The sequence below is a fragment of the Pelophylax lessonae genome (assembly GCF_965119305.1).
Source record: "Pelophylax lessonae genome assembly, chromosome: 7".
NCBI classification, from domain to species: Eukaryota; Metazoa; Chordata; class Amphibia; order Anura; family Ranidae; genus Pelophylax; species Pelophylax lessonae.
In genome coordinates this window covers 192,716,036-192,741,383 of record NC_138774.1, presented here as the reverse complement: position 1 = coordinate 192,741,383, position 25,348 = coordinate 192,716,036, and the positions used below count along the sequence as shown (strand labels likewise).

At 42.6% G+C, this 25,348-nt stretch overlaps 1 protein-coding gene across 1 annotated transcript in view; it reads right to left on the bottom strand.

Annotated features, from left to right (window-relative positions):
• The window catches only part of PLXNA3 (plexin A3), a 272,276-nt gene that overhangs the window by 200,050 nt on the left and 46,878 nt on the right, over window positions 1-25,348 (bottom strand). The window contains exon 2 of the mRNA XM_082263582.1: window positions 302-1,542. Within this exon, the coding sequence (XP_082119708.1) occupies window positions 302-1,447 (1,146 nt within the window). The 5' untranslated portion in view covers window positions 1,448-1,542. The remainder of the gene's footprint in view (window positions 1-301; window positions 1,543-25,348) is intronic.

Genomic DNA, 25,348 nt, shown 5'->3' with positions numbered 1-25,348 from the left:
TGGACAGGACCCTCATTATGGTCTATACCACCGGTAGGACAGGTCCACTCCCAACTGATTTTGGCACTTCCCCAAGTTTTATTTTTTGGCTATAGTACAATTCCCCGTTTTCTAGCAAACTCTAGTTGACAGGACCCTCACTCTTTTTGTTTCCTTTTATTGTTCTTTAATATATTTACAGTATTCTTAAGATCATTTCCTTACCTTTCAAAATTTTTTGTATACATTACTTCAATGTGCTATGGAATAAGAGGATACCAAGCAAACAAAGATCATAAGAATAGTATCTAGCAGTTCTTACCGTGTTTATACAGTTGAGCTCCTTATTCAGTAACCAAGGCAGTGATAGCTTTCCTTCTCCACGGTAGCAAGACTGTATCCTCTCCTTTATGCGTTTGTTGATCTGGCTGAGAGTGAAAAGGCAGAGAACAGATTCTCGAGGCGGGTTGGACCTATTTTTCTGCCCCTGAGAGAAAACTGTGAACAGAACATCCTCATCTTCTGGTATCCCGAGCTCCTGTGCCAGCTTACGCCCTGGACGATTAAGGTAAGCACTCTGAATAAGCCTGTACTCCACTCCATCCTTGGTGCATCCAATGGGGAACTCCACATAAGAGTAGAATTCAGGATCTGCAGAACACATCCGCACAATTTTAGACGTGAAGAACTTCTCCCCAGTGGCATCATTTACCGTCTGTTGGGTATCTAGCTGGAGCGTCAAGAAATAAACAAACCCACCACTGACAAAACCATAGACGTAATATATGTCAAATGAAGGGTGCTGGGAAAGGGTATCCGAAGGGACTTTAATCTGAGAAGAGACAAACTCGTCTTGGTACACCAAACGAAACATTTCCTCATTCTCCTCGTTTCTCACGAGCTTGCGACTCGAAAGCGTTGGAAAGTACTCCGATTTTCCATCAATGGAGGTGCCAATGAAGAGTTTACTCTGCTCACCATCTTGTTCCACAATCACGCCTGTCATGGAGTCCGGCTCTCGCGCTCCTGATAAGTAATGTTCCTTGCGGTGGTGGGGCTCCCCCAGCTTGAAGAGGTTGTCCAGCCTCAGGAACTGACATATACCTTGCCATACACTACCACAGGCCACCAACCGGTTCCCAGTATAATCGATCAACAAAAGTCTATTAACGTTATCTGAAGGGAAGAGCTTGTGTGTACAGACACGCACAGAGGGCGGGGGGTAACAGCTGGCATTATCGTCTATAGGGCCAGTCAGGTGGGAGCGCAACTCTGTCAGGTTCTCTGATAGTTTATAGACTCTGTTCACCGCACCAATATAAACATCCCCTGTGTATTTGTGCACCGCAAGATGAGTTAGAGAGGTGTCAGACACTGTGAAGCTTGGAAATGGAGAGCTGGCTGCACTAGAGCTAGACAACCACAAAAGAAAAAAGTAAGGGGGGATCAAGTCTTTTACCAGCCTCATGTTTTACTCTTACTGCGGTCCAATCTTTTCCACCAAAAGATGAAATTGTTTAGGTCCAGTGTGGTTCGCCAACTTTCAGCTTAATATCCTCGGGCCTTAAAGAAGAAAAGATAAAAAGTTATTTTTATTTTTTTTTATCAAGAACATAGTAATAATTTAAAAAGGAGCACACAGAGCACTGCTTTTACGAGCTGGACAAAGACAACACAAGGCACAGACCTTCAGCAGAGATGTATAGTAACTAAGTAGAACTACTTCACTACTGTACTTAAGTACCGAAAGGCGGTATCTGTACTTTCCTAGAGTAGAATTGTTTTCTCCTACTTCCACTTTTACTTCACTACATTTTTTCAATGATTTCAATACTTCTACTCCGATATTTTTTTTTTTGTGCTGCATAGTTACTAGTTACAATTATAAAAATTACCACTGCCAGAACAGTAGATGGCAGGTTTCATGAAGCTCAAAACATGTGGATTATCAGCGCATACGAAAATAAATGCTACTGTATGTATAAATAAAAGCTGCATTTGAAATAATAAAAAACAATATGATGTTCAAACATTTGACTTCTTTCTTTAATAACTACATAACAGTACTTGTACTTTTACTTTCAGTACTTGAGTAGCAATTTTTTTTTTCAAAACTACTGGTACTTTTACTTTCAGTACTTGAGTAGCAAAATTGTTAAAAAAAACTACTTGCAATACTTAAGTACAAAAAATGTTGAATACTTTAGTACTTCTACTCAAGTCACTTTTTGATCGAGCACTTCCACTTCTACTCAAGTCACTTTTTGATCGAGCACTTGTACTTTTACTCAAGTATGGGTTTCGAGTACTTCATACAACTCTGACCTTCAGTTACTTCATATAATATTTTTTTACACAATTATTACAATAATAAATCTAATCAATATCCGTTACTAGTAGAAAAATAATTGTATATACAATTTACTTTACTGATCCTTGACACCTTTTCAATTGCTCTCCAAATGAAGACAACAAGCAGCCCTGTCAAAACGTATCTCATACGCATCTTCCACTGTTGTCAACGTTAGAATGGCCACCCTGCAAAATGAGGTGCAACAGCTGCTGGAGCAAGTGTACGAAGTAGTAGTGATAATAATAGTAGTGGTGTATGGCAGTAAAGCAGGCTGGAGGAGATCAGCAAAATGTAAAAAGCGAGAAAACAATTGCCAATCTATGGATTTCTATATGTTGAATACATTACCAAAAATTTAGAACAATAAAGTCATATCACAAATTACTTTCAAGCAGACCTAAACCTTAACTGGGTGACGGTTTGCTGAAACTTGGTGCATGAAACAACTACCATGTATTCCTTTTAGAAAACGTGTCACTTTTTTTTTCCATCCTTTGTTTCATCTTAGTGCTGCTTATCTTATCCAGCCTCTTTGCTGCCACTTCCTGTCCAGTGGCAGCTGCACATCATTGTTTATGGTGGATTTCCTGATGGGGACTATGGTGGAATATATCAGTTCAATGTAACACAGTGACAACACACAGAGCAATTTAGAGAAAGGAGCAGAACTATGAGGAGAAAAGTGCCTAAACAAGGACAGGACTATATTTTAATGAAAGCTGTAGATTTGAAAAACTTGAACAAGACTTTTGAAGTGAAATTGACATCTGATGTTAGTGATTGGATTTATGTATACTTTAAAATAAACACTGCAATAACAACCGAAAATGTCAAATGACATTGCACTTGGCCTTTCACACAAAGCACGGATGCAGGAACTGCACTTGAAATTAATACCGCCTTATAATTCATGTGATTCATTAGACAATGCTTTCAAAATGTAAAGAGACTCACGACAATAAAATCCTAAAAATAAAGAAAAAATAATAATAGTTACCTGCCCTGCCACTAACATTACCGATCTTCGCTCTCTCGAAGAGCTAAGCTTACCAAGAAATCTTTTGCACCTGACACTTCGGCAAGCCATAGATGTGATTTTCTTTCCTGCAACCAGAGATTGAAATCGCTTGATTCCCTCATCACCACAGTCAGTGTGGATGGGGGGGGGGGAATACCTCCCACAGCGCTATTGTGTTTTGCCAGCGGGGAGCCTTCCCTGCCGGCAGAACACGATTACTGCTAGCTGCTAAAGCCGCCGGCAGTAAATTGCATTAAAAAAAAAATCAGACAGGCTGGTTGTACTGAAGTGAATCAATGGATCGACTTTAGTACAACCAGCCTGCCTATAGATAAACTGAATCATTGGCCGGTCCCTGCTGAACTGGTCGAGGTTCGATCCATCTATGACCGGCTTTCCCCTCTGTGCTCTATGGTTTCATCCACTGGCCCCTATACCATTACAGGACACGATAGTGATGTAGGGCCCGACAAAATAAGTGGACCAGGCTTCCAACAAAACCAAGCAGTGGACCAGGCTTCCAACAAACTAAAAAATGTGTCAGATGCAGAAGATTCTTCAGCCGCTGTAGCTCCTCAAGAGAGAAGATCGTTGATGCAGGTAAGTAGACAGATTTTACATCTTTTCTTTCCCCTCTTTCATTCCTATGGAAGAACAAAAAATGCAGTTCATTCTTCTTTCTGCATAAAAAGCCTTCTAGAGAATCTGTCACTTTGTTTACACATTGATTAGTGGCAGGAGCACGAAGCAGCAGTGAAGTGCCACAAATGATAGGGCTGGGGGATGCCCTGGGCAACATGACAGATTCACTTTGTGGCGAGTTTTAGCCTGTTGGTTGAAGCAGACCTTGCAGTAAAATGAAAGGTCCCCTTCTTAGTGGGACCTTCTTCTCATGTGAGAAGACCCTCCAGTCTCTTCTCATGAGATTTGGGACCCTCATTGTTCCCAGGATCTCACCATGAAAAGGACGGTGATGTCACCCTCACCTAGTACCCTCAGGCCCAAGGCAGGAGCAAATCGAGTACAAATTATTTTTTCCTTACATCTACATTTTTACCTTTATAAGCTATAGAGCTTTTTACAAAGGGAGGGGGCCCCCGATCTAATAATTTAGCTGCAAGGTCTGCTTTAAAGCGTAACTCCACTTTTGTTCAGCGTAACGCCAGTTTTGGGTGATCTATGTACTTTGCAAGGATTAAAACAACCTTTGTTGATATAGAACAATTATAACAACCTTTGTTGCAGATTCCTACCTTTTGTTATTCTGAAGAATTCCCTGTTTGTGCCTCTGTGCTGAGTGGGTCTAATGGGAGAGATTTAATAATTATCAATCAGCTGTGCAGCTGCAGAGCACTAATGAGGAAAGCTGCTGGGTCTGCATTAGGGATCGACTAATTATTGGTGGAGCCGATTATCGGAGGCCGATATTCACTTTTTTTAAGTATCGGTCACAAACTTGCTGATATGGCCAATATTGCTTCAAGGGGTTGTACCGGAGTGATTCCTGCAGCTACAGGCATAACCCCAGTACCTTTTAGAGCCAACAGTCAGCTTTTTTGTACTGACAACCGATGTAGCCACTCGATTGTCATTACAAGGAACAGGAGGAGACAAGGGGACGCCCCCTACCTTCCACGGCTCGCCCGGGTCTCCCGTCCCACCGGAGCACTGAGCTGTGGAGGGGCGGGGAGCGGGCGGCTCAGGCACCTGGCAGATCCAGACTCCGTGGTCGTGATGATGCGGTGCCTGGACCGACTTCTGTGAGGTCAGCAGAAAGTGCACTTCAGCCCGCTCTCAACTGAAAATGGGTCACCGGACTGCAGAACAAACTGCACTCCTTTGATCCATAGGAGATGTACAGCCAAAAGAGCTTTGGCTGTACATCTCCTTTAACCAGTTCCTGACCAACCACCGCATAAATACTGCGGCAGAGCGGCCCAGCTGCGCAAGATCACATACATGTACGCGATTTTGTGCAGATGTAGGGGGAAGCGCGCCGGGACCCGCTGATCATTTGGAGGAATGAGAACGGCAGTCTGCCTATGTAAACAAGGCAGACTGCTGTTCTGTTGGGGAGTAAAAGAGATCTTGTGTTTCAGCTAAGCTTCCCCCCTGGAAGCCCCTTTCAGATCCTTCAACCCCCATTTCCCCTTTCCCGGCTCCTCCATCCTCTTATAAATGATCTTTTGGATTCATGAACGTGGGCAAATAAAATGGCGCTGTCAGGGGCGTCTGGAGTTTTTTTTTTTTTTTTATACCCATGAATGCAGCGGCAAATTATTTATTTATGTGGACATGCACATGCAGGTGTTTATGTGCGTATTTGTGCCCAGTGGTCAGGGCATAAAAAAAAAAAAGGCCCAACGATGCGTTTGGAGAGGCGCTCATGAGCAAAATTTCCACAAATAAATCTGTGCGTATGCAGGCAAGTTCGTTCTAGCAGCTAGAATAAATGAATATTCTAGCCAATAGAATTAGTTTATACTCCTACGCTTATAAAACGCCAGAAGCAGTGAAAAGCTTGCAGCGCCGATTACTCTCCAGTAAGCAGCACAGAAATTACATCACCCAATCTCAATAGATGTATTAGTCAGAGGCACAGTGCATTAGGTGATCTCATACAGCTATGAAGTTGTAGTCACAATCTAGGGATTGTTGGAAAGCTGTGACATAAAAGAAAGCAAAATAGAGCTCACAACAGCACAGTTGCTGTTAGATGGGATATCAAGAATAACAGCATGGTTTACATTTAAAAAAAAAATGTAAAGACCTAGGCTTTCACACCTGAGCGTAGCGATTTAGGCTCCATTCACACTCAAGCATAGCGATTCACTGGCGTTTTTCTGGCAGTTTTAGAATTATATTACAAGCGTTTTATAGCTTCAGGCGTTTTTGTTTGGCCAATAGAAAGCATTAGGGGGGAGGAGAGAGAGAAAAAAATTAGGGGTGGAGAGCTGCTATTTGAGTAGAAGATGCCCGTAAAACGCTCAAGTCAGGTGTTTCTATTGAAGGTTATGGGGCCAAAAACATATGCAATCTGCCAAAAAGAAGCTCATGTACTTTTTTTGAGCGACAGGCATTTTGCTTGAGGCGACCGAACACTCAGATGTGAACAGGGGCCATTGAAATGAATGGGATTTGGATTTTTAAGCATATTGAAGCTACAAGCAGAAGGTGTAAACGAGGCCTACTGGTGTTTTTTTTTTTTTTTTTTTTTAAGCGTTTATGCGACTTTTTACAACTTCATGCATTTTTGTATAGCCAACAGAAAGCAGTAGGGGGAAGGAGAGAGAGAGGAAATTAGGGGTGGAGAGCTGCTGTTTCAGCAGAAAACAAGCGACAAAGCGCTTGTAACGCTAAAGTCAGGCGATTATATTGAAGTCTATGGGGCCAAAAAGCGTGTAATCTGCCAAAATTAAGCTAATGTACTTTAAGGCTCGGTTCACATTTATGCGATGCGGGAAGGCTGCGAATTCGCAGCCTGTTCCTGCATCGCACACTCACCCCCGGCAGTTCACACTGCCATATGCGATACGCTGGGGGTGTCAATGTAATCTTAACGACACCCCCAGTTTGATCGCATATCGCAGTGCGATCCTGCAGTTCGCACAGGAGCGGATCGCACAAGTGTGAACCGATGTGCGATCCGATCCTGATGCGGCTGCAAAAATGCCTCCTGTGCGTGTTTGCTCCGGGTGCGATGCGAATTTAGCCATACAAACTGTATGGCTAAACTCGCACCGCACAGCTGATCGCATGTAATGTCGGAGCAGTGCGATCCGACATTACATGCGAACCCGGCACTCGCACAAATGTGAACCGGGTCTGAGCGACAGACGTTTTTCTTCAGGCACGGAAAAGCTTAGATGTGAACAGTGACCATTGAAATGAATGGGATTTGGCTTGTTGAATGTTTTAGAACTACAAGCAGAAAATTGCTCAGGTGTGAATGGGGCCTAAATGTATTAATTTAGTGCCATATGCCCCAATTTCTCATAAATTGGCAATACCACAGAAATACAGTGGTATAATATACAAAATGGCTGCTGTGAGGAAAGCTGACAACTTTAACCGAATGTGAGCTTTCTATCCTATGAATTCACAATAGTAAACAACAACTATACTACGACATTTGTAGGCCATTGGGGATGGAAGTGGTCCATACTGGGCACAAGCCAGCAGAGACACTAAAAAGCATTAGATCAGTAAAAAGGCAACAAAAAAGTGGTTTAGCTCTCCTCATGAAAAGCCTCAATGTAATCTCACAGCATCTACAGCCATGTGCTAAAGACTAATCCATCAGCAACACCAAGCGGCTTGCTAATCCTGAAATCTGGAAACTGAGACTCTCAATTTTTCCCTCCCGCTGACTTCTGTTATTCAGGGAGATGAAATAACTGACAGCAGGCTGACTCTCTGTCAGGGGTGGCAGCCATCTTGTTTTCAGGACAACCTGACACTTCCACCCACTGGGGCTGACTCCTGACCCCACCATGGTCTCCTTTTCACCCGTACAGCTGGATTGAATTAGAGGGGAGGAAACACGTTAATTGTCCGGGTGAAAAGGCCAGCAAGGGTTTCATACAGATAACAGACAAATTATCCTGAGCCAAGTATCATTTGCTTCTTAGGGAACCCAAAGTAAGTCAGCCTTAGAATTATGCATCCACAATGTCTGAGAATGATTCTTTAGAAGAGACCAGCTAAAAATCTGATTTGTTAATGTTGCGTTTGAGTTGAGTTTATGATATGACCCGATTTAGAAAGGCCAAATTCAGCTAGAGAAGGACTTAAGCAATTGCCTGTGGCATCCAAACCTGACTCCATGACCAAAAATGACTTGTTGCCACCGACAACTGCTCCATTCTTCTGCAATTTTTCTCTGGCCAAAAACCTTTAAAGCTGGATTAGAATGACCATCAGGGAACAAACATTCTCAGAAAGAATTATCAACCTTCATATTCTGCCTGTAAAGGGTTACCTCAAAGTGTACCTAACTATGCCAATGAGTAGGGGGTTTACTTGAGAATGAGCAGGGGGTTTACTTTAGGCCATATCTATTACTACTGCATTGGTAAAATGAAAATCTTAACATTTTTAACTCAGGCCAACCGTAATGCTGGCTGAACCAGCTGCCCACTTAACGTTCACTCATTCCCTAGGCCAGTGGTCTTCAAACTGCAGCCCTTTGCTTGCCTTTATCTGGCCTTTGGGGCACTATTCCCCCAACTGCCATCATTTCAATTTCCACTTGCCACAGTCTGGCACCCTAAAGTCTAAAATACAGTAAACTGGACCCTTGTTTGGAAACTCCTGCCATAAGCAATTGGTTCAAGCTCTTAGTCGCAACCCAAGTCTTGCAAAGGAACTATTCTTCCCCGCTACCACGTGGCACCAAGAGGTGCCTGGGAAACTAATGAAGAGCTTTTCATTGGAGAGGAAGGTGGGTTCAATGCTTCTTCATACCTGGAAGTACTGTGTATTTCTCTTTATTCTTGGTGTCCAAATGGAGCAGAGAACCAACATGATGAGAGATGTATGGATTATGAATTAGAACAGGAAGGTTTCACAGCTCCCTGCGTTCTTGAACAATCAACATCTACCTTGACACATTCTGAGCTAGCCTGATGGCTATAAATGCTATGGTATGTTGCTGACACTCATTAGACCTAAGGAAGCTTCTGTTCTGTTGAAGAAAAAAAACAAAACACATGAACAATCCTAGTTCAGTGTTAATAATTACAACAGGCTAAAACATTTAAGCTCAAAATGCATTGCCAATTTTCCAATCATTTTAATTTTTTTTTCAGGGTTGAATCAAAGCAGGAATGATTGGCAGCGTTAAAAGATTTAGCTTTTACTTTTCAATGTGGTTGCACCAACATTTTTTTTTTTTTTTTTTTAATTTGATCACTTATTGGAGAGTTCAATAAAAGACTAAATTAACTTTTGATTAAAATTAGTGAAATTTCAGTTGGGTTTAAATGAAATGAAAATTCATAATCTCGGAAGAAGGGAAACAACTTACAATAGGATAAAGTAATCTGGAAAAACTTATTGATTGCTTTGATCACTTGAACATTGGCTGTGGATGGAGGGGTGAGGGGGGGGAGAGAGAGGAGGAGAGAAAACTTATGGGGTTTTTTTTTTTTTTTTTTTTTTTCTTTTGTCTTTTGGGTTTTGATAGGGAGGGAGGGAGGGAGGGTGGGAAGAGAGAAAAAATGTAGGAATATAAGAGGTAAAAAGTGGAAGAGGAAGATTAAATTATGTGTTAAAAAACGTTGTAAATTTCACTTTGAAGTAAATGTTTGTATTTTGTTTTTTTTTTTTTGTATGAATATTCCTGAATAAAAATGTATATTTGAAAAAAATAAATGTAATGAAAGAAGGGCAATCTCATGTCAGCCAAAGAGGACTTTGTGTGTAGCGAGCAACAATACCACAAAGCCAATTAGAATTCAGCTTTCCTTAGTCTGACCACACCCTGCTGACAAATGTATTTAAATCCTTAAAGCCTTAGGGCTCTTTCACACGGGCGTGTGACATAATGTATCTCTATGTAAATACGGATGTCAGTGGATGATCATCCGCTGACATCCATTTTTCGTCCGTTCAGTTCAGTTTTTTTGAACGGAAGAGAACCCTATTTTTTCTTCCGTTCAAAAAACGGAACGGACGCAAAAACAAATGTCCGTACGCAAACGGATGGGATGAAAAACGGACATACGGGCCGGATGACACAAGTGTCATCCGTGTCCGTTTCAAAAAAAAGGAACTGATCGGGCATAAAAAACTGAACGCCCGTGTGAAAGCCCTTAGGCCCCTTTCACACATGCTGTCCGTTTTTCATCCATCCGTTGACGGATGAAAAATGGACATCAATGTATCTCTATGTAAAAACGGATGATCATCAGTTAACATCCGTTTTCATCCGCTTCCGTCAATGTCCATTTTTTTGAACGGATGAATGCCCTATTTTTCATCCGTCAAAAAAACGGATCAGACGACGAAACTGACGAAAAACGGATGACAACTGACGAAAAATGGATGACAACTGACAAAAATGGATGAAAAACGGATGGAAAACCGATACATTTTGACGTGACTGAACTGAACGGCCGGAATGTGTGAAACGGGCCCTATTGTATCATGATGGAAAAGAGAATATTTACGAGGAAATATTTTTATATATTTTTTTTCTTGTAAATTTTACATGATACCAATGTTTGTAATGACGAATTGTCAAATTCATTTGTACCACCATAACAATTTTTTCAATAAAAGATTGTATACAAAAAAAATAAATCCTTAAAGCGGAACATTACCCAATATAAAATGTTCATTAGCAAGGAACATACATTCCACATTGACTACTTGGTTCTCCAGAAGATTTACCCCCCTTCATGACTAGGCTATTTTTTTGCGATACGGCACTGTGTTATTTTAACTGACAATTGTGTGGTCGTGCGACGCTGTACTGCAAAAAAATGATGTAATTTCTTTCCCCACAAATAGAGCTTTTTTTTTGGTAGTATTTGAACACCTCTTTATTATTTGCGCTACAAACAAAAAAAAGACTAATCATTTTGAAAAATAAAAATATTGTCTTTCTGCTATAAAACATATTGAATAAAAAAAAAAAAAAATCAAATTTCTTTATCGATTTAGGCCATTCTGCTACATATTTTTGGTAAAAAAAATTAATATAATAATTACAATCCATGTACACGGGACGCTGGAAATGGCCGTTTAGGAGCAGTTGGGCGTTTTTTTCAGAAGCCCCTGAACCCATCTACATTTTATCTTATCTGTCCATGTACACCAGGTCGTTTACAGTCATTTGCAGGCAGTTGCGTTCAGGGACTGTTTTTAGAACGCAATTATTTGCGTTCGAACGTGTGTTTCCCGGCGTTTCAAACGCACAAACGCGTCCGAACGCGATGACCCGCGTTTAGCGTTCGCGTTTTTCCATTTTAAAGGGGAATAATTTTTTTGACCTCTAGGAACGCTTCTAAATGCAAACGCCCGCAAACGCCGCTAAACGCCCGCTAAATGCGGGTACAAACGCGACCAAACAGACTTTTCAAACGTCCTAAAAATTCCAGCATTCAAAGGGACTTTTAACAACGTCCCGTGTACATGGAGCCTAAGTGTATATTGATTGGTTTGGGAAAAAGTTATAGCGTCTACAAACCATGGGATATTTTTTTTATTTTATTTTTTTATTAGTAATAATGGCGATCAGCGACTTATAGCGAGACTGCAATACTGTAGCGCACAAATCGGACACTTTTTGGGGACCAATGACACTAATACAATGATAGGTTAAAAAAAATGCACTAACACTGTACTAATGCCATTGGCTGGAAAGGGGTTAACATCAGGGCTTGTCAAAGGGTTAACTGGGTGCTTAGCCTTTGCTTTTTCACTGTGTGGGAGGTGCTTGACTAGGGGAAGGCATTGATCCATGTTCCTGCTTTGCAGGAACATAGGACCAATACCTCACCTAGTGACAGAACGTCAATCTGCCTTGTTGCTGCCTGTGTACTAAGTCAGCAGCTAAAAAAAAATGCTACTACAATTTTTTTTCCTAAAAATCCACTTACTTGTCCAGGCAGCCCGCCATGTCGGCACCCCAAGCCAATTTGTCCATCAGCTCCAGGTGCCGGAATCTTTACTAAGGGAAAAAGGAAGTGAAGCCTGGGTTCCCACTGCACATTGCGCGAGCTGTGCTACACTTTCTGAATGGTCCCACTGTTTTCTGGGACCTGTGGGTCTCCCAGACGGCAGCGGGGGAAGGGCGCAGAAATTACGTTGATCGCCACACGATTGCTGCGATCTTACCCAGAAGTGGGAAGTACCTGGTTTTGACAGGTATCCAAGCACTGCAAACTGAGATAACATGCACTGCATTAATGCATTCACACAATTTCACACTATCAGCAAGAATAATTCCTTACATTTAAAGAGCACCTGTCATTTCAGATCCATCGTGGCAGCGCCCGTTAGCGGGCATCCACTCACCTGCTGCCGCCACGTCCCTCACCTTGTTGTGTCATTGCAGCATCACCAGCCGTCCCATTAAAGTGAATGGGACTGTTGGTGAGTCAACAGCTGGTCAGAGCAGGAGCCGCTGCGGGACAGAAATGACAGTTGCGCTTTAAAAATTATGATTTGAAGGGTAACTCCACTTTCGTGGGGGGGAAAAAAAAGGAGCAAATAAAGAAAAAACAATAGCGACACAAATCATATTGTAATTGAATGGTATTAAAAATTACCTTTCATTTTCAATCTGTACCGGTTGTAATTTTCTGAAAATGCAATACAATATGGCTACCTGGAGCTGTTCTGTACACAGAATGTATACTGACCACACCCCAGAAACATTTCCTGCTTGTGTGATTGGCTCACTGATTTTCCCAGAAGTCTGCACTAAGATACAAGTCACATTTCTGGCATCCCCTGCAACAAAAATGTCATTTATGGTGAGATGCTCCCAATAGGAACACGTCTAAAGGGATGCATGCCCAGCAGATTTCCTCATTAGAGCCCTGCAGCTGCCACAGCTGACAGATAATTATGAAACCACTCCTATTAGACCCACTCAGTACAGAGGAACAAACAATTATTTCTTCATCATAACAAAAAGGTAGGAATCTGCAACAAAGTTTGTTACAATCCTTGTAATGTACAGAGATCACCCAGAGGGGAATGTTTTGTTTTTTTTTCAACAAAAGTGGAGTTACGCTTTAAATCAAGTGAATTTTAAATCAAGTCTTTTTACTAGTGATTTAAATCAAATCCACCCTGCGTCCTGGAATGCCGTGAATAACTGTCACATTTGCTTGACTCCTCAACCAAACTGTCAAACTATTAAATGGCTGAAGTCATAACTGATCACACGTGCAGCCCCATAACAGCTGCAGATCAAACAGAAGCAGCTTCCTTGGCTGTAAAGGATAAGAGGGTTTAATTCCACTTCAAGGCTGTCAGCAGATTGGCCTCAACAAACGTGGTAATGCCTAAAAATAGGCACAAGATCAGGGGGAGACCATGTATTATTGGATTTTAAACAGTATAGGCACTTATTTTTAATGTTCTACATATCTATACCTGCAAAAAGAGCCAGCCTGAATTGATCTAGCATAGTGGTTCTCAACTCCGGTCCTCAGGACCCACTAACAGGCCAGATTTTAAGTATTACCTTGGGGAGATGCAGACTAGAATACTGATACTGCAATCACTGAGCAACAAATGATATCACCTGTAATGTAATTTAGTTATCTTGCAAACCTGGCCTGTTAGTGGGTCCTGAGGACCGGAGTTGAGAACCACTGATCTAGCAGAAATTTTCTGACTAAAGTTCCACTGTACATCATTCATCTTATGTTAAGCACTGGCAAAAAAGCAATACCAATACAGATCTATACTCCCGTTGTGTTGGGATTTTATTATGATGACACCTGATGAGGACAAAGCCAAAATGCAGCCAACTACCTCATGTAATAAGCTGGTTGTGCAATGACATCACCATAAAGCAAGAGTAAGCGGTCACATTTCCTATTATTGTCCAGGGTGACATCACCGCCATCTCAAATTCCCAGTGCTTGCAGGCTAAGTGCGGAGTGCCACTTTACAATTCCTGGATGTATTAAGTGGTGACACACACTGCCACACAGACACAGTCCAAGTGATTGAATTTATCCAAGTAAATTTCCCATTCCTATCCACAATGCTTGAAAAAAAAAAACAAAATAATCAGCCTGTCTCCTGAATCCTTATTGTCCTGACAAGCATGGCTTCCAAATCTTTCCTTGTTCAAGGTAATTCCATTTTTTAATTCGGAATCCGTCATTAGCGTAGGTGACATCATCATCACCGATATGGAACAAATGACACGGCGTGGAAGTTTATGCACAGCAATGTTTTACATTTTAATTGGAACAAAATTCCTGTAAATTCATAAACACAGAGCAAACTAGGTGTGACCAAGCAGTTGTTAGGGGTTTGTTTTGTTTAGATTGCATGTCTGCAGAACAGACCAAAAAGTTTTACAAGTAAAAAAAAAAAAAAAAAAAAGAAATGTAGGCGCTTGCATAGCACTGAACTTTGTTCAAATGTTTGAGCTGCTGTGTAATCACAAGCCCATTGAGATTGCCATTTTGTTCTCAAATACAACTGAAACTGCAATCTGTTTAAGAAAAGTTAAAGTCCCCCAAATACTTTCTTTTTCTTTTTAACCACTTCTGGATTGGAAGGTTTTCCCTCTTAATGATCAGGCCATTTTTTTGCGATTTGCCACTGCGTTACTTTAACTGACAATTGCGCGTGTGCAAACGTGCGTCGCTGTACCCAAAAAAACAACCACGATTTGGGGAAAAAAAAAAATAAAACAATATTTTTTACTTTCTGCTATAAAACAATTGATGTCCTTTTTTTTCCCACAAATAGAGATTTCTTTTGGTGGTATTTGATCACCTGTGCAATTTTTATGTTTTGTGCTATAAAAACAAAAAAAAAAAAAAGAGCGACAATTCTGAAAAAAAAAAAAATAAATAATATTTTTTTACTTTCTGCTATAGAACATTCCCAATAATTGAAAAAAAAAAAAATAAATAATATTTTTTTACTTTCTGCTATAGAACATTCCCAATAATTGAAAAAAAAAAAAATAAATGTTTTCATCATTTTAGGTGAATTTGTATTCTAATACATATTTTTGGGAAAAAAATAAAACCCAATAAGCGTATTTTGATTGGTTTGCGCAAAAGCTATTGCGTCTACAAACTAGGGGAAAGATTTGTCTTTTTTTTTTACTAGTCAGCGATTTTTAGCAGGACTGCGCCATTGCAGCAGACAGATTGGACCCCTAACTGACATTTTTGACACTTTTGGGGGTACCAGTGACATTACTACAGTAATCAGTGCTAAAAATATGCAGTTACTGTAATAAGGACACTGGCAGGGAAGATATTAACCTAGGGGCGATCAAAGGGTTAAATGTGAGCCTAGGGGGTGCTTGCTGAGGGGGGTGAGCTTAGGGAATCAACACAGAGACCTGTGATCCTAAATAGGAACACAGGAGCTCTGTGCTGATTCCTGAGAGAACAACGGTCTGCTGCGTTTACAACAGCAGACCACTGTTCTTTCTCCACGGGGAGCGATCGCGGGTGCCCGGCGGCGATCGTGGCCGCCGGCCCCATAAATCATCTTTCCTGCTGGCGAATGGGGGCCTCCCATGATCCCTCGCTCTTACTGCCGTACAGGTACGGCGATTCGTGGAAACCTGCGGACCTGCCACCGTATATCGCCGGCGACTGGTCGGCAAGTGGTTAAAACACTCCTCCGTACTTGTTGGTGGGAAAAAAATGTAAGGTCAGCAGCTACAATACTGTAGCTGCTGACTTTAAAATATAAGGACACTTCTTCTGTCGACACCCTTCACAGCTTATTTCCTACTGCGCATGCGCAAGTCCTGCTGTCTTCTGGGACCTGTGTGTGTCTCCCAGAAGGCAGCGGGGGCGAGGGGGGGGGGAGGAGGGGCCACAAATGACATAGGTCGTCACAGCGCCCTTACACTGAAGTGGGAGTGGGTACCATGTCATCTGTGGGCATCTGAAGCCCTCTTCTCTTGATTTCCAGGATTCAATGCAGCTGGATACCCAGCATGCACCTCCTGATCTCGCGCCTGCACAGTGAAGCTACTGCACAGCTCTCTATTCCCGACAGGCTGCCAAAGTAACGGCGGCATCAACAGAAGTTCCCACCCGTTGCTATAGAAACCTGTCAATCACGACATCCTGGTCATTTCTGGTCTGGAAATAAATAACATGAGATTTCGTCACTAGGCGATTCACAAGGACTTTTGGGATACATGACGTCACTATACCAGGAGCCCTTGAAAACCGCCCTAGTGACGAAATCACATAGGCGGAGGCACCTGGAAGTGCTGCAGAAAAAAAGTGAAGAAGAATTAACTTTTGGTACAGTGTTGCATGACCACTCAATTGTCATTCAAAGAAGCAGGACTGAAAGAGCAAGAAAGGAAAAATTAAAATGCGTATCCTTTTGGATACACGTTTTTTTTCCGCTTTCCATTTGCCACCATTAGTTTTTTAGTACTGGTGTTTGAACATTATCCTTTATACCTACATTACTCTTCTTGCTCTGTTACCCCAATACAAGACAAATGATCACCTGATATACATTTTCTTTACATACATTTAATGGCAGCCAATGATAGATGTATTTTATTTCCATCTACACATGGGATCTCTATCCCCATTATTAAGCTCCGGGGGCGGAGTGACATGTTGGGGGTAGTGGCTTGGCTGGAACCCGGACTGAGGCCATCATACACCTTCTCACAGGGTTCTGCTGGGATGTTTGACTTTTAGGACTCGTTCCCTCTTATAGAAACATTAAAGGTGAAGGCTATTATAATCAAAAGGACATGGCAGCCTATACTTTCACAGGCTTCATATCAGGGGCACTAGGAAGCGGAGAAGAAGATCAATGCTGGGGCCATTACCACAAGCTGGCTTCTCCTGGGTGAACATGAATGCATTTTTGTGTGTTAAACCAGACTGAGTCTTTATTGGAGGTTAAGGATGAAGACAGCTGTAGGAATAGTAAAGTCCAAGTTTAGGAGAAAAAAAAAAAAAAAGTTGGTATTCCAGGTATGTAAAGCTCGGGAATGCGGAGGAGAAGGCGATTGTGAATTCCAAGGACCAGTTGGTGTCAGCCAATGTATGGATGGGATGTAATAATCAGCCTTGGGGGCAAGGTATGAGACACTTCTATCTAAGAGGTGAGTTATTGGTATTCATGGAGGAAATATATGGTCAGAAAAAAATATCTGACTGTTATGTAATGAAACTCCAACATAACCTAAACATTTCACTACCTACAACTATTGTTCAATAGGTCAGTTTTTCATGGATCCTGGCAAAAATACATTTTGAATACAATTTTTATCCAGTCTGGTGAGGATTCAAAATTAAAAAAGGTAAGAACACTCAAAAAAAAAAAAAATATATACATTTCACGCAGGGGTTGCAGAATTCTACTGCAATCTGTAGGACTATCGATTAGGACTCTCCTTAAAGCGGAATTCCACCCAAAAGTAGAAGCTCTGCTTATCTGTCCCCTTCCTCCCTCTGATGCCACATTTGGCACCTTTCAGGGGGGGAGGGGGGAGAGGAAAGCGGGTTCCTGTTTTTGTGCACAGAATTTATTTTACACCACGACTACATCATATATACCCCAATTCCTCTTCTTGTTGTTGGAGATGCTCTAGTGACCCAGCTGGATTTGACAATATCTTTAGAAGTGCCCTCAGATTAGTAGCTACTGGTGGGAAGTGACCCAGTTTAGATCTACCCTAACTACTGTACAGGTGCCTGTAAAAGTTGGTGTTTTCCTCCTGGGGTTAGTGGACTCTCTGGCCATTAGTAGGGTGATGCGTACTCTCTTGGGTCTCTTATTATTTTATGCCAGGAAGGAGATAGTGCTCAAGTGGAAATCAGACATAGACCCCAATCTGCCCTTCTGGAGGCGTTTCATCAATAAGGTTGTACCCCAATATAAAGCTACTTTTGTCCCGGGGTTGTCCTAGAAAATTTGAGAAGGTCTGGCACTTGGACAGATTCGAAGTGTACAACAGATGATCAGGAGTCCACAGACTGAATTAATTCCCCCCTAATGATGAGGTTTAGTTTATGATAATAACAAATGTATTCCTCTGCAGGGACTCACATTACATTTGTCCAGGTAGGATTTTAAACACGAGTTAATATTCTTCTGATACATTATCCTGATGGTTGAGAGGGAACAAGAACCTCCTTAAAGCCCCGTACACACGTAGCGATTGTCGGCCGTAAATATTCGGCCGCCGAACGATCGACCGATTGTCGGCTTGTTAGTATGATGCTTCCGACAACCGACAGCGACTTTTCGGCCGAACAGAATCTGTTGTGCAGGCATTCAAATTTTTGTTGGCCAACACCAGAACAGCCGATTGTTCGCCAGTCAGTACAGAATTCGGCCGACAAACAGCAGATGAGCAAGACTGGGCATGCTCAGAAAAGAAAAAACACACGGAAAGTTAACCATCACATGACATCACTTCTGCAGTCGGCTGTTGGCCGACAAAATTTCGTGTGCAGTCTTTTGCAGTTTTCAGCCAACACGACAGCCCTGGACAAAAGACGGCCGATCGTTCGGCTGACGATCGGTACGTGTGTACGGGGCTTCATTTATCAACCTTTGAAGTGATTTTATAAGAGAATGACAGAGCGAGATGTATGGAAGGTGTGTTGTTTCTTTCCCCCTTTTTTTGGGTTCTATAATAGGAGGTGTTATTAGTAGTTCTATGTTTTATGTATTAGCCGGGGAATGCCCAAAGGCTGTGTTTTGTACCTATACATCTCAATTTTTCAATAAAAAGACATTTTCAAAAAAAAAAAAAGCCCCCCACCAGGTATCAGTTACAGGGGTGAGACCATTTAATCCTAGCAGGGGTGCTTACTATGATCCACTTATTTTTGTAAAGCCTTTATCCTAAACAAAAAAGCAGGTTTGCTGTAATTGCTTATAAAATGTGAGCTGGGGTTTAGCTTCAATTTGTGTATTTAACCACTTAAGCCCCAGAGGATTTGGCTGCTCAAAGACCAGGACCTATTTTGCGATTCAGCACTGCGTAACTGTAACGGACAATTGCGCGGTCGTGCGATGCTGTACCCAAATGAAATTGACGTCTTTTTTCCCCCCAAAAAGAGCTTTCTTTTGGTGGTATTCGATCACCTGTGCGATTTTTACTTTTTGCGCTATAAACAAAAAAAGAGCGACAGTTTTGAAAAAATAACAATATTTTTCAAATTTTTTTTATATAGGAAATTCCCCCCAAAAAATGTACCCCTCCCTGTCCACAGCCACATCTATCCCCCCCCACCCCCTTTACAGTTCTCACCTCTTTTCACATACACACCCCCCCCCCCCCCTCTCACAGTTCTCATCCTCACAGCGTTGCTGCGCCGTTCTCTTTTTCTGGCACACATATACAATGCAGTCTCCGCCTATCAGACCTGTAGCATTTAACCAGAACACTTCACTCTGTTCTGTGCTTTGCTACAAAAGTCTGAGAGGTGGGGTGGGGGTGGAGGAGCATGGAGAGCCGTTCTGCCTCACTCCCTGTCAGGACGAGCAAGCTCTTAGTGCCGGTTCACACTAGGGCGACCTGTGAGGCGACCTGGCCGCCTCATAGGTCGCCTCCCATAGGGAAGCTGCGGACCCGTTCTAATAGGAGCGACACAAGTCGCTCCGACCTAGAAAAAGGGTCCGGAGCTTCTTTGGGGCGACCCGGAGGCGACCGCCATAGACTTCAATGTTATGAAGTCCGTGGCGGCAGCTCCGAGGTAGCGGCGCGCAATGTGAACCGGCGCTTACACATACTGCCCGCAACACTGCTTCTCCTCTGTCAGTGTCTCCTGTCCTGTGTTAACCCGGCTGGGAGAGCAAACGGGGGAGGACAGGACAGTTATATCCGTGACCGATACCCCGATAGAACTATTTAGGGGAGCGTGGGCTCCAAGGGCAGCCGCTTTGAGCACCCCAACAATGACAGGGTCTGGGCAGCTGCCCCTTTTGCCCCGCGTTAAAGACAGCCCTGGATCTTAGTCTGGCATTTCCATAATTCAATGCAGAGCCATTCTCTGCTCATAGCTGACAGCTGCCAAAAAGAAAAATGGCAGCCGCAAAGGCGTACCAGAGCACTGAGGTAAATAGAAACATTGTATCATTTGGTTGATTTAGATCAAAGGGATGAACTTCAGTCTGTAAAGGAGTACCATTTATCCCCTTAAAGACTAAGCCTTTTAGTGACATTTGTTGCTTACAAGTTAAAATCAGTATTTTGTGCTAGAAATTACTTAGTGGTACACCGAAATTTCGGCAACCAAAATTTTCGGCCGAGAATAGGCCTATCCCATTTCGGCCGAAAACCGGTCAAAGATGCAGAGAATTAACGGCCACTAATAGCTGTAATGAAGTGTGCCCTTCACTTCCCTGTCAGGCGGGTATCTCTGCTGACCGCTTCGCTTTGTTCCACCGCCGGGCGCTTTTGTCTGAGCTACACTGTTTGCTAGGATAGCCAGCCAACTGGCGTCTAGCAACCAGTGACGTCCCGAGGGGAGAGGACCCAGCATGCAGAGCGGAGGGGGATCTTCCTCGTCCTCCTCCGCCACGCTTATTCCAGAATGGCTCCACCCACCTCCTCCCTTCATGTGCACTGGTGCTGCAGCTGTGCTTTATGTGCTGCGGAAGGTAATCTGGTTGACTGCTGCTTCATTCACTCTCTCTCCATGTGCTGCGGATGACTGGATGACTGCTTCTCTCTCTCTCATGATTTGTTGTGTTTGTATACAGAGTTTGGGCCAGGTTTACGTTAAGGCTCGGTTCACACATCTGCGATGACAGACATCGCATGTGATTCGGAGTGCACTGCTCTGAAAATCACATGCGATGCAAATTCAGCCATACAGATAGCATGGCTGAATTTGCATCTAATTTCGGACTGAACACGCACAGGACCCTTTTTTAGGTCCGCAGCAGAATCGGATCACCTGGTGGTTCACAAAAATGTGACCCGATTCATGTCCGAATGTCAGATCGCACTGCGATATGTGAACTGATCTGGGGGTGTCGTTAACTTTGAATTGACACACCCAGTGATTCACATATGGCTGTGTAAACTGCCTGTGCTGGGAATGCGATGCGGGAACCCGCAGTAGATTTGCATCTCAACCACTGTCCTTGCCTACAATTTTAATACAAGAGACAGTTTTAATCCTGCCCATGCAATGGTTGCCTGTCCTAAACAATCCCTCCTCTTATGGGATCCACTGGAGTCCAACTGATGTAGGTATGCATACACAATCCTGCGACTCTGCGACACCAACACTGCCAGCAAGTCCATAAACACAAACCTTCCACTCAACTCAACATTCTTGATAATGGAGGAAACTTACTGTAATACAGGGCAAAGATATGCATTTATCATCTATAAATAAAACCAAATTCAAACAGCCATCGTCCTACAAAAAATGTACCTGATAACAAAGTCTTCATAAAAACTTACTGCTGCCAAAACACCTTATCAGTATGCACAGACACACGTCTGCTTGATAAAATCATTTGGGGGAGAAAAGTCATTTTAGGTTTTTAAAAGATGTAACGCCGAGAGTCGTGATCTTTATTCGCAGCAAAAAAATCGTGATTCTCATTTTATCAGAATAGTGCAGCTCTACTGCTCCTGTAAGGCTCTGTTCACATATTGGCGCCTCGGATCACAGGCAGAATTGCCGCGATTCTGCCCGCGATCCCAAATCATTGCAAATCACGGGACGCCTGTGCGATTCCTGTGACTTGCAGTGGCACCCCAAACACGGCGCGACTATGCCGCGATTGCCGCATGACGAATCGTGGTAAAATAGTGCAAACTGAGAAGCAAACTGAGGAGGGAGAGTTCCCAGAGAGCAAAGACAGCAGTGGGAGCCATTTGTTCCTGCTGCTGTCATTCACAGCCAGTGAGTCAATGAGAAGAGAGAGGGGGTGGGGCCACGCTGCTGCTCTGTCTGAATGGACTCGCAGAGCAGCGGCTCAGGAGCGAGCCTGCTCGGGTGCCCCCATTACAAGCGGCTTGCTCTGGGGGAACTAAGCGGAAGGGATGGGTCAGGAGCGCCAGCGGGGACTCAAGAAGAGGAGGATCGGGGCTGCTCTGTGCAAAACCACTGCATAAAGTAGGTAAGAATGACCGATTTGTTAGTATAAAAAAAGAAAAAAAAGAAACTTGCATTTAATATTACTTTAGGCTTGCACAATAAAACCTGGAAGCTGATTGGTTTCTATTCAGAGCTGCACCAAATTTTTCACACTCCAGATTTAGTAAAATCTCCCCCACTGATCTGAAAAATCCAGCAAACCAGAAGTAGAAGTATAATATCTTACACCAATCCGGTCATGGTAAGAAGCTTTACTAATAGACTCCACTATACTGTGAGTGATGAAGCACGGTATACAGAAAGGTCACAGCTCCAGCCATGAAGAGGGTCAGTAGTGCTATGAAGGAAATACAGACATAAAATTTAAGTATGCAAAAGGAAAGAATAATCACAACACAGCCAGGGAGTGCAGTAAATGCATCAGCAATTATCCGGTTTCTCTGCAAGCCACAGGCAGAATCGCTGGCCATTCCTATGTCTACTGACTTCCTCCCATCCATTCTCACACTGACCCAACATTTAACCCAAACCTATTCAGGCTGCAGACAAAGAGACCCCCACCCACCCCCTGCGAGTATTAGATCAATCCGATTCCCAGATACATACAAACCACTGGTGGGGTTACTGGACTTTGCATATTGTCACAATTAACTGTATTTCTTGAATAAACTGAGAAAAAGTTACAAAAAAGGTGGCTATGCTACAGTAAGGCTGCCTGGATCACAAAGCTGGCTGAGCTGAATTAAAAAAAATCCTTTTGGGAAGGCTGACCACAAGGTTTAGGAGTGTGTCTATGGCAAAGCTTGACCATTCTTCAAGAAGTGCATTTGTGAGGTCAGGCACTGATGTTGGACAAGAAGGCCGGGCTTGAAGTCTTCGCTCTAATTCCTCCCAAAAGTGTTCAATCTGGTTGAGGTCAGGGATCTGTGCAGGCCATTCAAGTTCCTCCACTCCAAACTCGCTCATCAGTCTATTTTTATTTTTTTTTTTAATTAGACTATACACATATACATACCTATTCTAGAAGCAAGCTATGCAAGAATTCTAAGGACTAAACAGCTAAAATATCATGGCACCAGACTTTGCACCTCGGCAATAAAAGCTGACAACAAATGCCTATTTTTGTTTTTCCTTTACACATGCATGCTAAGAAAAACCTTTACTGCCTTTTTAAAAGCAGCAAGTGTGTTTTTATGGGAGAGCGACAGGCACATTTCTGCTGTCCGCAGACTTGAATACCCGAGCAGTCGGAGATATTGGGACAGAGCTTGTCAATCTGGCATCACTCCTCCTGACAAGGCCCTGAAAATGAGCCATTTTTAGAGGCATCACTTCAGGCCTGAGGGGTGAAAGGCATGGGGTTATGGCTACATGACAACTGACTGTCATCGACAGGCACATAACTCACATGGCTGACAGGTTAAGGGAAAGAAAGATACTCTAGGCCAAGTTTAAAGGCAAAAATAAATAAAATAAGAGGTAAAGCTTGCATTATATGATATTTTACCTCCTAATTCAGATTAACAAACAAAGATTTGCAAATACAACAGCCCATCACACAATATTTAAAGCATACAGATCTCCAAAGGTTGTAAAGCCAAGTAGAAGACTACACACAAAGCTGTGTGACCCGGGGATCAACTCTCGGCTCTGACAAGTTATGAACTACATACTGTATAATCAGGAGGTGTAGGTAAGTGCATTGAAGCCAAACTCCATCCAAAACAACTCTTCATTAGTACACTAGAAAACGAAGCCACACTTGTAGATGTCACACCATAGCATTTATTCAACACAGCCCTAAGCCACACTCGACGCGTTTCACCACAATTGGATTTGTAGAATAAGCCCAACCTTACTCTATTAATAAATCTAATTGGGTTTATACAAATTAGAGGGGTGTGGTTTAGGGCAGCGACTGTGTTGGAAGTCTGTTCCAGTGAGTTAGTGCTATGGTGTGACATCTATGAGTGCGGCTTCAATGTCTACCTTACTAATGAAGAGATGTTTTGGATGGAGTTTGGCTTTTAATTCACTTTAATGGCCAAGTTCACCTTAAAAAATTAATATTTATATATATATATATATATATATATATATATATATATATATATATATATATATATATATATATATATATATATATAGTTTTTGGGGGTTTTTTTTGCCTTTAAAGTGCATCTAATAATAACACCACATTTTCTTTGCAGGTAAAATATACATTTATTATATTTTTTTTTTCTTAGGCGCCTCTAAGCATTGCACTTGTAATCAGCAGATTGTGGGCACAATGCCAGGCTCCTGCAGACTGTCAGCAGAGCTAGACAGCTAAAAACACCAATAGCAACATAAGCGATCCATCTCATTTCCCTAAGGGGTTAAAAAACCTGCTTAATCAGTTTTGTGACCCATGCAATTCTGACACACTGCACTGCCAGGGCAGTAAAATCGCAGTCACAGTTCCCCCTGCAGTTAAGCAACACTGCCCCTAACCTGCTGATTGGACACAGAAAGAGCAGCAGCACATTGAAGAAGGCATCCCTGGGCTCTTCCTCCCTGTACACAAAAAACATTTGAGCCCTATCTGGCACACAGTACTGAACCTTCCTCTCCCACTGCAAATGTTGCTGGGCAGAGGATTGCATATGATGTGACTATTTAAAATCACTTTTTTAATTTTATGAACACAACAAGCAGCATTTAACCCAAAAACAAAAAAGGAATTCCCAATGATTTGGACCAGTGCACAAAGCATAAAGACATAGATAAGCGAGTTTGGGGTGAAGTAACTTGACTGGCCTGCACAGTCCTAACCTCAACCCAATAGAACACCTTTAAGATGAATTAGAGCGGAGACTGCGAGCCAGGCCTTCTTGTCCAACATCAGTGCCTGACCTCACAAATGTGCTTCTGGGAGAATGGACAACCATTCCCATAGGCACACTCCTAAACCTTGTGGACAGCCTTCCCAGAAGAGTTGTAGCTGTTATAGCAGCGAAAGGTGGGTCAACTCAATATTGAACCCTACAGACTAAGACTGGGATGCCATTAAAGTTCATGTGTGTGTGTAAAGGCAGGTGTCCCAATACTTTCGACAATATAGTGTATACTGCAGCTTATGATGTCAAACGCATGACGAAACGTATGATGAAACGCGTTGGGTGGGACCAGACGCAATGTCACCACGCCCCCTGGCCGGCTTTACAACTGTACGCTGCA